Source organism: Strix aluco, chromosome 5, assembly GCF_031877795.1.
Source record: "Strix aluco isolate bStrAlu1 chromosome 5, bStrAlu1.hap1, whole genome shotgun sequence".
In the NCBI taxonomy this organism is placed as follows: Eukaryota; Metazoa; Chordata; class Aves; order Strigiformes; family Strigidae; genus Strix; species Strix aluco.
In genome coordinates, this window is record NC_133935.1 from 5,568,065 (window position 1) to 5,580,222 (window position 12,158).

A 12,158-nucleotide genomic window follows, 5' to 3' on the forward strand; every position below is an offset into this window, starting at 1 on the left:
TGCAAAAATTGTCACCTGAAAGACAAACTTCTCTTTACTTTCTGCCAGTTAGCCCTAAATTTCTGCTTGCTTTGCCCAGATTCCCAGCTGGGTAAGACATTAATCGACAGCTGTGAAATATAGTCTGTTAGCGCCCATGTCTTCTTGGAAACTTGGTGGCTTTAAGAACTCTGGAGAGAGGGCCTTGTCAGGAATGGAGGTCAATGAAGAATTGTTGCTTAAAGGGAACTTGTTTTGAACTCTGGCATTTAACTTCTGCTCTTTGTCTTTAAATCCTAGTTATACAACTTTGATGTTCGTCAGCTGCACTGGTCAGAATATATTGAAAGCTACTGCCTAGGTGCTAAGAAGTACTTGCTAAATGAGGACATGTCTGGCATTCCAGCAGCAAAGCAGCACTTACGAAAGTAAGTCATACCCAGTGACCAGGGCAAGAGCTTCTGGGTACCTTGAATGGCTTTTGAGGAAAATTATTCTAGTTATATTGCCATAATTATTGTTCTATAATATGGAGATAAACATAGCATAGCTTATTTCTTATGGCACAGGGTTGTCAGTATTTCATTTTTCTATCCTGTAAGAAAAAGAGGACTTTTGATTACACTAACGATGAGAGGCTAGATATTATGTCTTCCCAGCAAATGACCAAGTAATGACATTAAAATGCGTAAGAGGAATACATGAATGGAGATGATCTTGGTCATTTAGAATTACAATAGAAAAGTAAGGGTCATATTTAGGTTTTGTGAAGCTCCTAGAAGTTTTTAGCAATTCAAAGACATTGCATAAATACTTTAAGCATTTGTATGATTTTATATTTCATTTTAAAGTTGAAGTTTCTAATTCCTTGGGGGAAATGGGCAAAAATTCTCCAAAATCAGTGGAGAGCTTATGCATTCAGTCCCTGGTGTCAGTTTAAGAGAGTCTGAATGAGCAATTTGAGATTGTCATTCTATTCAGTTAAAGATTGTGCTCTTCCTGTCTTCTCCAACCCTTTTGCTGAGAATTGCAGGCAAAAGGAGAAGGAGCAGCTCTCTTGGAGTAAGAACCTGGTTGTTTACTTTAAGAAAACCATTCTTGTGCACTGTAAATGGTAGAAGCATAGAACAGTCTGTTGCCATAGCAGGGAATCCTAAATAAGTTCTTCGTTTTCATGGGTCATTTTTAGGGGATTTATAAGATCCTCTGTAACAAGCCAGTAACTGCCTCATAGTCCAAATAGGCAGTGTGGTATAGTGCAGTGATAAGTTTACAAAAAAGATGTACTCTTACAATAATTAAAGCAGTCTTGGGGACATTAGGTACAAAGCCTTCTTCCCTTGGTCAGACACGGGGAAAGGGAGAATTAGAGAACTGCAGAAACTTTTGCTTGACAGAAAGCAGACAAGGTAATGAGCATCTTAAAGACCCAATAATAGCATTTAAATATAGGGTGTATACCACCCACCCACCCCCAAAACCTCAGTGCTGCAGTACTGCAAAAGTGAAGACCGTTTATGATTATTGAGTGATTTCCCAACATTAAAGGCAAGGTTTTACCCAAATAGGAGAACCTTATTCATTAGCTCCCGCAAAGGTCCTCTAGCCTGCCACCAATCCTTCAAAGTAAAAAATAGCCAATATACCAAATCAAAGCAGAAAGTATTGGACCTAGACTATCATAAAGAAAAAACTCTCAGTATGACTTCTATTCTGGTTTGAAATGAGAGTACACAGAACAAGAGAGACTTGCAATAGAGGTCTTCCACCTATCCCATTAACTATTTGCTATACCCTAACTTCAACAGTCCTTGGCAAGATGGTAGGCACATCTTAGGCACAGTGTCTTCATTAAAATAGGATAGCAAGAAGCCCAAGGGCCACTTGTAAACAGGATTTCTTACAAAATTACCTGTGGTAAATGAAGCAGGCTGTAAGCTTTTTGTTGTTTTTGTCTTCCTGCGTAAGATGCCTCTTTCTCTTTCACAGTCAGAGGAACATCCGATATGCATTCAACATCACCCTCTTTGTGATCATCTGGCGTATTTTCATTGCAAGGTCACAGATGGCTCGAAACATCTGGTACTTTGTGGTGAGCCTCTGCTACAAGTTCCTCTCCTACTTCAGGGCATCCAGCACCCTCAGGCACTGAAGCCGTCCATCAGCAACCAGTCTCTTCCAGAAGGACCTCCATCTCCTCTAATCAGCAACTATGGGCATCGGGGTCTGAAAGTAGCAGAAAAATCCACTCCCTCCAACAGCAGCCTGCATTTATTGTGCACTGTTATATGTTCACCTTTTTAATTTTAACTAATGCTTTAATATATGGTGGTCTTTCTTCCATAGGACCAGGCCAATTTTTAAAGCCATAACTCAAGCCGGAACCATTCATCTAGAGTCTGATGTGCAAAAGTGAGGATTAAGCAAAGTCATTGTCTTCCCATGCACTACCTAGGCTATCTTAATCCCATCTTCTTCCTCAAAAGAAGCAAGTTTAAAGCATACAACCTTGGAAGAAAAGGATGCCATCAGAGAAGACCCAGCCAAGGAAATTAACCTGTAAGAGGTCTTCCTAAAGAGGCTATTCCTTCATTCTTATTCAGTGAAATGGTACCCTATTGAAAAACATGATTTAACATTTTCAGTTTTTCAAAACTTAGAGGGGGAATAAAGATCAGTTACACTAGGCCAACAAACACACTGAACAGTTTTCAGATCTTGTCTTATATTGCTACTGAGGACTGATACTTTCAAGCCATAACCGAAGACACGTAGAATTCATGTACCTGTGTTAACTCTGCTCACTCACAAGCTGCTTTCCTGTGGAGCGGTATTTTTTTCTCTGTGTGGTTAAGGTTGCAGTCTGTTAAAAAGCCCTGTTCTTACATTTATCATATTTGCTTGGAATATTTTTTTGGCTTGAAAAATGCTGTATTTACTCTGAGAATGAAGAGAACGCTTCTTAAAAGACTGAAGAAGAATTCAGAAACTCTTTATTATTTTTGAGGAATAGACCTTTTCCCTATTCCATTTGTCTGCTGAAAACTTCTCTCCCTGTAGCTCAAAAACAGCCTGATACTGCCCTTCACCTTTCATTACAGCTAAATCACTTTGCAGTTGATCACTTCCACTGGCAAAGAAAGTGTAAAGACCTGTATGGAGGAAATCCCATCAGGCCAGTTCTGCTGCCTCTCCTGTCAGCAGGAATTAAAAAGTCTGAAACTTGTTTTTGTTGAGAATAGGAAAGGGTTTGTTGACTTCTGTGTTAAAACAATCATGCACTGTGAAGGCAATGCATTTTGTCCTATATTGCAGTTTAGAAAGGAACCCAAGGATCTTCCTAACGCTCATGGCTGTTGGAGATACTTGTATCACCTAGTGAAGTATGAATTCCTGCGAGGGGAGACAGAAAGGGAGAGCCTTCTTCAAAGTAGCTGGTGCAACAACGGCCTTAGTGCAACAAGAACAAATTTATCATGCTATCATATTTTCAAAATCAAATCTAATACTGGAATATTTTTTATTCAGATAACACTGAATAAGCACTTCAGGATTATCAGACTTTAAAGCAGATAGTTTTTGAAACAATGCAGCATCCAATTTCTCTAGTCTTGTGTCATGCTAGCTGTCTGAAAAAGTAATGCTAGTTCACAAGAAAAAATGACAGAGTTGCTCTTTTGAGAGCTGAGAATAGCATTTACAGAGCTGGCGTTCTTCAAAAATTATACTTGTTTTTGGCAGTGAAGGCAAGAGCAAGTTATGATGACACAGTATATTTATATCTTAGGCCTCCAAGCTAGTTCAAAAGTCTTTCTAAAGGTGAAGGGAATTAATCTTCCCCCGTATGCCCCAGAGGTCTAGTTTCAAGCCATTGCCAAAGGATGCCTGCAGCAGAACCTGACCAGAAACACGGTGTGCAGAGTGGTATTCCCTAGCAAAGGCCCCTGTGTTTCTCACACATTACTTCTGATCTATGTCTTAATTAGGTCAAGCACCCAGTTTACGTACATGCAAATTATTTAAGCTCTTGCCTTGAAAACATCCTTTTGAAATGAAACCAGGCTGGTTGTTAGCTATGTGTTTTCCAACTTCAGAAAGCGGGGCAGTGCTAGCTGTGCATTGCACATTAGCAAGGAGTCGCTGCCTGGGAAGCCAGGAGCTATGGGCTGGAGCTCTGGGGACCGGACAGTTGGTGTACGGTGCTTCTGTAGCAGTCTATATGGTGAAGGTCAGCTGCAGTGTACCTTGCTTAATGTGGCTATGCAGAGACTGGCTGCCTTGGCAGGGTGAGGCAGGTTGCTGTAAGGATTCCTCTAGAAAGACTGCGTTCCCTCAAGTACATAATCAGGTTAACAGCCAGCTTCCAATCTTCTCATATGAAAGGCTGAAAAAACAAAATTGCAGATTGTTTTGAAACAAACTTCCATTAAAAAAGTAGGAAAGAATTTTAACTCATATCCTAAAAGTCTTTTTAAGTGCCTGCCTTATGTACAAAGAGAAGCAACAGCTAAGGGGATCATAAGTTTTATGCAGTGCACACGACAGACAAAAACTTGAATCTCAGAAAAGTCAGATACTGCAGACCTGCTACACCTACAATGTTTGGTCTACATCAGTCAGCTCTACCATGGGTAAAGTGTCCTGCCTTTTCTTCCCCAAAGTTAGTCATGCCATGCATTCCTCACATATGCCTGTAGGCATTCACAGTTATTTGCACAGGCTGTATTGTCCCAACAAGTCTGAGATGTATCTTGGCTCACCTGAGCATATCCGGACCTGTTTTCTGCACATACAAAAAGATGCTTCAGGTTTCACTCAGAACAATGGTGGTATTTCGTTTTAAAGCTCTTCAGCATTTTGCTGAAGGTAGCAGCCACACCAAAGCTACTACTCAGCCCTGAATAAACAGCAGGAGGGGATGTTGGGATGTTGCAGAAACATAGCAGGTGCAGGTGGTGTATGCTCTTCTGGAGACCTCTCATAGCTCATGCAGCATCGCCAGCGGCTGGCTCCAGAGCTCTGGCCTTGCCTGGGGGGAATCAAGCTGTTGGCTTTTCTTAACATAGACATAACATGCAGTGAAACTTGAATCTTTAATCCATTGTCTTGTGGCTCGAGATGTTTTCAGGTGATTGTCTGAACCACAGAAATATTTCAGAAAAACGTCAATGCAGAGACTGACGCGTGGCAAAGGCCTTTTTGGTGCCAGTCATGACTGTCGTCATGGAGAGCTGGACCTGGCATAAGAACTTGTTCTCACCTCAAGCAGTGACTTTATCTTTGATGTTTTACTGTGTGCTCCTCGGTGTCTTTGTATGTGCTCTGAAGAAACCCAAGCCTTGGGGAAAATAGCTAAAAGAAAACACCGAATGACAGCCACTTCTTTTCTTCCCTATTCTCTCTCTTGCTCTTTCATGTATACTCACAAGCTTTTGATGAAAGAAAAACCAAATACAGTTGTTACCAAGTTAAATCTGAGGTCCTGTGGTGACTGTGCACAAATTAACGCTAACAACTCGGGAGTGGATATTACTCACGGCTAAAGGATAGAGCTTTTAATTCCTGTAAGGTTGAAGCAGGACTCAAGCTCCTTTTTCTCCCCTACAGAGGTAGCACAGTCAGTGCTATGGGGAGGAGAGAGGAGTACGAGGAGCATTCCTGCAGCCTCTGCTCATAGACAGCAGCAGCATTGCTGGGCACAGAGCATCCAGCACAACAAGGCAAGAGAGACTCGAGGGATCAGAGAAATTGGAGCTGCCAAACTCAGAGGACTCTGCCTCCCAAGGAGTGGGGGAAGAGCTCCATCAGCATTTTGTTATCAGTTTGGTTTCTTGTAATAAAGCATATGAACTTAAAGGCTCCTCCATCCTTCCCCCAGCTACTAACAGGCAGCATAGAGAACAATATTGGCAGTCATTCTTCACAGCCACAAGAGAAACTGTCTGCCACACGACAGGATAATGGGATTATTTGTTTGTACCCTATGAACTTGCAGTGTATCTACCCCCTCACAGCGTCAGAAGCCTGCAGTACTGCTACAGAAATAACATGGAACCCCGCTGAACCCAACGTACTAATGTTTTGTTAATACTATGCATATACACTAGTCTGTAGGCTATCGCTGTGAGCTGCTGTGCGAAAGCAATGAAACACTGAGTATCATTTCACTGTCAAAGAGCAATGAGCGGAAGCTTGCAATTAAGAAGTATCTTTTTTTTTATTAAATTGCGATAACAAACGCAAATCCCTAAAATTAATCTGAGTTGAAACTGCCTTTTGACTGACAACTAAAGCTGTTTATCTCCAGCATGTCTGTTACCAAAAAAATAAAATTTCTTACCCCCCCCCCCCATCCCATTTCTTTTGTTAAGAAAATACAATTCTTCCTTGGTAGAGAGGGAGGGTAACAGACATACTGTTATATTACAGGTTGTTGGCCCATTACCCACCTCCTCAAGAAATTTGTTATTTTACCTTTTCTAAGAAAACACGATTATATATGCCTGTGTGTATAGTTACATCTATCAGCACCAGTCTTCTCATACAAGAGAGATGGTGAAAGCAGTGGAGCTTATATTGAAATGCCAGGCTGTGCTTGTTTGGTATGCACTGTTCCAATTCAGTTTAAGACAAAGTGATTAAAACCTACCCTAATTTCCACTGTAAAGGAAACCTAACGTGTAGTACTACTAATGAAATCATCATCATGAATAAGCAACTGGGAAAAGAGGGAGGGGGGCATTCTTTTGTTTGTAAATAAGCTACAGCTTCATGGTCAAACGCATGCTGTTGCTCTTCCAGCGTTGACGTTCTACCGCAGAAAGCAAGGATGAACTTTTATTACAATTGGACCCTTTATTCTAGCGCAGAGTAAATAATATACTGTACATTCCCCAGAAGATAAATGGTGAATATCCCATTACATGGTGCTAAATATCAGTGTGAAGGTGGTACAGACTTACTTAAGAGGATTTTAAAATTTTAAAAAAGCATATTTGGGGAATAATTAAAGATGTACTGTCCCACTTTTCTCTATTGCTTAAAAGTCAACTATGAATTGAGTTGGTTTGTTCAGATTAACATGAAACTGCTTATAAAAGGTTTCTTGTCCTTACATAATCTTGGCAGATCCCAGTTTATAGTAAAATATGTACTCTCCCACTGTCCAAAGTTTATACAGTTCTACCCGCTATTTCTATTCTCTTGTTAGCTATGAGACGACTTACTGTTATAAATCTTAATTACAAAGTTTCTAATGTTAAGGTGTAATCTTTTGAGCTCTCAAATCAGATAAAATGGTGAAGTCCCAAATTATGAGAACCTCAGCCATAAAATTGTTAATATGTTTATGTTATTTTAAACATACAATAAAATATTTTAAAACTACGGTCACTTTGCATCGCTCAAGTTGCTAAAGGAGATGGTTACCTGCTGGCCGTTGCAGTTCAGCACAGGCAGCTTCTGCACCACCTCTGTACCACATCTGTACCCCATCTGTACACATGTACCACAGCTGCTGGCGTGGAATTGCGTGGAACGGCAGCCCCACCTACAGGCAGCTGCCAGCACAAGGACCCGCTGCATGGGCAAGGAGAGGGAAAACAGAGGGGGAAATCCCAAATTTTAAAAGGAATAACTGAGACTGTACATCCTGGAAGGGTCCTTCTCTGATAAGGGTCCTCCAGAAAGTGATAGGGACAGGTCTTCGGCAAGAACAGATTGGTAATAACGCAACCAACCTGTTGAAAAACATACCATTTGCACCTGAGAATATTACCCCAAATTCTTAATTTTATGAGGTAAGGACTTTAATTTACACTTGGCATTAACACCATAACTCTCTTCTGGCATAAAGAGCTTTTAAAGTCCAGAGGAATAAGGTATGCTTTTATTTCAAGACTCTACCATACATCAAAAAATGTTTAAGGATGTTATTGCACAGGCATGCATGGGGGGGTGGGAAATAATCATCGTTTATATGTGCTTCCAAGAAGTGTACACAATAATGGTCCAGGATGTTGGGTAAACTCTTAATCTAGCAATTCTCAGGATTGCCAAAAACATTCTGACTCTATGACAAATCATTTCACTGTACTTCAAATGATGTCGCCAAGGCCATGTGGAAGGAGTGGCACAGTAAGATAATGAAATCACCTTGACAAAGAGCAGGACTAACTAGGAAGTTGTTTGTTTTATAAGTAGAACAGTTCTTACTAAAAAAAAAATTATCTTTCTTGCTGAAATAAATTTTTCACAGTTGTGAACTTCAAAAGTAAATAATCTCCAGCTGCCCAAAGCAAAGACACTGTCTCAAGGTCTGAGTTCAGGCACTCTGTCAGAGTATTTGTAGCCAAAGAGAATGTCACATCCCTCAAAGGTCTCCACTAGCAAATCGTCAGGGGGAGGAAAAAAAAAAAAGTATATTTTAACATTAAAGCTTTAGTCTAGTAAATGTTTCCAGCTATCGGCATTGGAAGAGCCTGAAATCAAAACACCTCCATTCCTTTGGCTGCTGTAGCAATTCTGTTTCCAAAAGCCCAGGCACAGCACAGCCTACCACCAGTCCACTCACCTCTCCTCTAGCTGGCTTGCAGGATCTTGGCTCATTCCACCGCTCTTCACAAAGATTCATAAGTATATTATCTGACCTTCTTCCAGTGCTCAGCGGGAGCACAGCACGATCAGACACCCCGAGTGCTGAGCACAAACTGTAATTGTTCTGTGTTTCAGTACTTCCGTTTTAATTCTAGTGACTGCAATGCCTTGCAATAATCTCATTTTCAGAAACTTTGAATCTTGTGTGTATATTCCTAGATACATATGTCCATAATAATATATTTTTTCCACATATATCTCAAGAGAGGACTGGTCAAAATATTTGGCATTTATATACATCTATGGATGAACATACGAGTGCACATAGACACACACACACAAAATTTTGGAAAGCAGGGAAAGAGGGCAGATCTATCTGAGTAGAGGCAAATACCCGCATAGCTGGATTTCTGGAAAGGGAAATGGAGTTTTAATGTTGCTTGTTACAATTAAGTGTAGCAGGAGGGTAGCAAGGTGAAAGCGTGCTATAAATAGTGGCATGCTATGCACTGCCAATGGAATGTAATTGGAAACTAATTCAACATAATATGTAGCCAGAACTGCCTCAATTTCAGTACAAAAGTAACCTGTGTCTTACCTAATTTTTAAAATCATACATAGTTAGTGACCAAAACTTTAGCTTTTTTTTTCCAGACATTATTTTGGATGCTAGAAGTTAAATGCATTTCAGAAATGTCTGTTGTTAAATTCCAAGGGGGCTATGGGTGACAAAGACTTGGATGTGGTAGATGTGGAGGGACTGGTACTTTTCAGTTTCTGTCCAACACTATTCAAGAAAAAAGTATTGCATTATCATAAAATTTTTAAAAACCTTACAAATTTGTTAGTTTTCAAAATAATTGTTTACCAAAAACCACACTAGGAAATATTTCCATCATGTATTATTGATAAAATGTTTTTGTCAAGAGTCAGAAATTATTTTACTAACTCCTTCCCAAAAATCATATTTGTTGTAGAAAGTTTGGCATCTTGAACTCATTTCACCAAATCACACCTATCTTTTCCTTTAAATTTCTCCAAAAGGCTTTTCTTTTTTTTTTTTTTTTTATTGAAAAACTAAGAATACCTTGATAAAAGCAAAACAAGAAACAACCAGACCGACTCTGAAAAAAAGGCATGAAGACTGAGGCGGTATTTAGCACATATGACTAATTCTGGATGAGAAATCTTTCTTTCTGCCATGTAAATAATCATGCAAGTAGCCTGTTACTCATCATCAGTTGGCTGATTTCTCCTAAACACCGTGGCAGAAGTGGTCCTGGAGAATGAATGTACAGCATGTAGAGTGCTGGCAAATATAGATAGCGACCTCTTTTCAACGACACAGGCTAAATAGACATAAAACCACTTGTGTCTGTGTGTATATATATATGTGTGTGCGTATGTGACTGGATATGCGTGTGTATATATAAAAAGTGTGGATGCCACAAATTCTGCAGGCCTAATCCACTGCTGCAGGCAAGGGAACTTGACTCACACCACCAGCAGGGCCAAATCCACACCCTTACATTCCTGAGAGGCAACTCTTTGCCAAAAGACAGCCAGTTCATCTCTCATTCTGTTGTCCCCAACCCCAATAATACTTCTGCTACCCCAACGTCACATTTTTCACATTCTTCTAGAAGTCACGCAGCTCCCAGATTTCCTCTCTCCTCACAATCTGTTCTCTTTCCCCACCCCACACACATCTCCTTGAATGTTTTGATTTTAATTCCTTTATGATAAGAACATCTTCTGTATCAGAGATGAGGAAGAAAGAGAGGAGGGTCCAGAGAGGCCCAGAGTAGGGACCAGAGAGGCGTGTCCGTGGGCCAGGATTAGAAGGAAACTGGCTCATCACAGCTTCATGGTGAGAGGAGAAGGAAAAGGGCTGAGCTTGATGTTTCTCAGTCTCCAGAATATCCACTTGATGGTCCACAAGTGTTCGATGTAGGCTAAAGCAAAAGTAGGGGTAAGGAGAGAAAGAAAGGAACTGCCCCAGTTTGCAATGAAGGACTCCAGATAAAAGGAGTGGCTTTGTCTCAACCTTTGCATAAACTTCCTGCTACTGTATGGCCACCACAACTTTATTCCAGTCTTTCCTAATAGAATTTAGCATGAAAAACAAAATCTGACCCATGCTATTCAACAGAAATATTTTTTCATTCTTCTTTTCAAGTTAATGACACTTTTAGTGGCATTTGGTATTGACTTTATAATGATGCTCTTTCATCAGAATGGCATTTTGCCAGTCTCGCTCTAGGCTTTGTAAGATTTATACTACGTGTCCTAATCCAGTAAGAAAAGACAATGACATTGAGGGCTTTTTGCTTGTTAGTTTCTGGGGCTTGATTGTTTTTAGAGAACAGAGGCTAAGCCTTTCAGCCCTACTAGTTTTGAAAATAAAGGACAAAGAGCGTATCTCATGATGTTGGTCTTCTGTAAATCAAGAATAGATAATGTCTAGTAATGAACTCTCACTTCCTTGCAATGCAGCAGAGTTTAATGAAAGAAAAAGTCACAGCATTATCATGAACCTTTCCTTAATGAAAATTATTTCAAATCGTGAAACCCAGGGCATACATCAAAGACATCGTATTCATTTTGTTAGCAAATCATTTCTTAAAATATCATTTTCCATTTTTTTATGTAAATGTGATCTTTAGGGAGAAAAAAAAAATCAATTTTCCATCAAGATGCATCAATGAATTAAAGCCATCAGCAAGAAAGTTCAAATTCATTCTAAAGATTTAAAGGTCAACCTGCAGACTTCAATATTTAAAGATTTTCTTCTGACATTCTGATGATGTGGTATTATCAAGCCAAATAATCAATTAAATAAACTAAGGAAATTGTATTCATCTTTTAAGTGAAGCAAAACAGGGAGGAGGAAAATTATGTAATTAATGTAGGACAACTAATCCTTAGCTGATACACCATGGCTTAGATGACAGAATAAGCACCAGGTCCCAAGGGAAGGGATCCCAGACAATCATCCCCGTCTCCCTTAACTAAGGACAACCAGAGGTTACTGTTGTTCATTAAGAACAGACCCCGCAAGTCTCACTTCATAACTGCCTGAATCAGGATTATTTGACTCTGAAAAGTGCAGTGGCACAGTGATAAAACAGATTTCTGGACCCAGCATTCACACCCTACCTATTGAACGGGATTCCAAAGCGAAGGAAGCAATGGCTGCCTTCAGGTCAGTTGAATTAACCCATATCACATTCAGAGCCATCAGAGGGGCACACATTCGACTACTTCTCAGCAGAATCATTCAGGTTGGAAAAGACCCTTGGGATCATCGAGTCCAACCATCAGCCCTCCTCTACAAAGTTCTCCCCTACACCACATCCCCCAACATTTCATCTAAACGACCCTTAAACACACCCAGGGATGGTGACTCCACCCCCTCCCTGGGCAGCCTATTCCACTCTCTGACCACTCTTTCTGTGAAAAATTTTTTCCTAATGTCCAGTCTGAACCTCCCCTGTTCTCGTGACAGAAGCGACCTGATGATACAAATTCCTGTAGCTCCCTGCACTGCAGTCTCAGAGGCAACTTTTTCCTTGCAGGGAAAC

At 40.3% G+C, this 12,158-nt stretch overlaps 1 protein-coding gene across 7 annotated transcripts in view; it reads left to right on the forward strand.

The window, feature by feature from the left end:
* Positions 1 to 7,365, forward strand: part of FAR2 (fatty acyl-CoA reductase 2) — a 156,731-nt gene extending 149,366 nt beyond the window's left edge. For 6 of the 7 annotated variants that reach the window (XM_074825688.1, XM_074825687.1, XM_074825689.1 and 3 more), the window contains 2 exons: positions 280 to 407; positions 1,969 to 7,365. In XM_074825688.1, coding sequence (XP_074681789.1) covers positions 280 to 407; positions 1,969 to 2,131 — 291 coding nt within the window. In that variant the 3' untranslated portion in view covers positions 2,132 to 7,365. The remainder of the gene's footprint in view (positions 1 to 279; positions 408 to 1,968) is intronic. The other variant, XM_074825692.1, reaches the window with a different exon arrangement.
* The last annotated feature ends 4,793 nt before the right edge of the window (positions 7,366 to 12,158 follow it).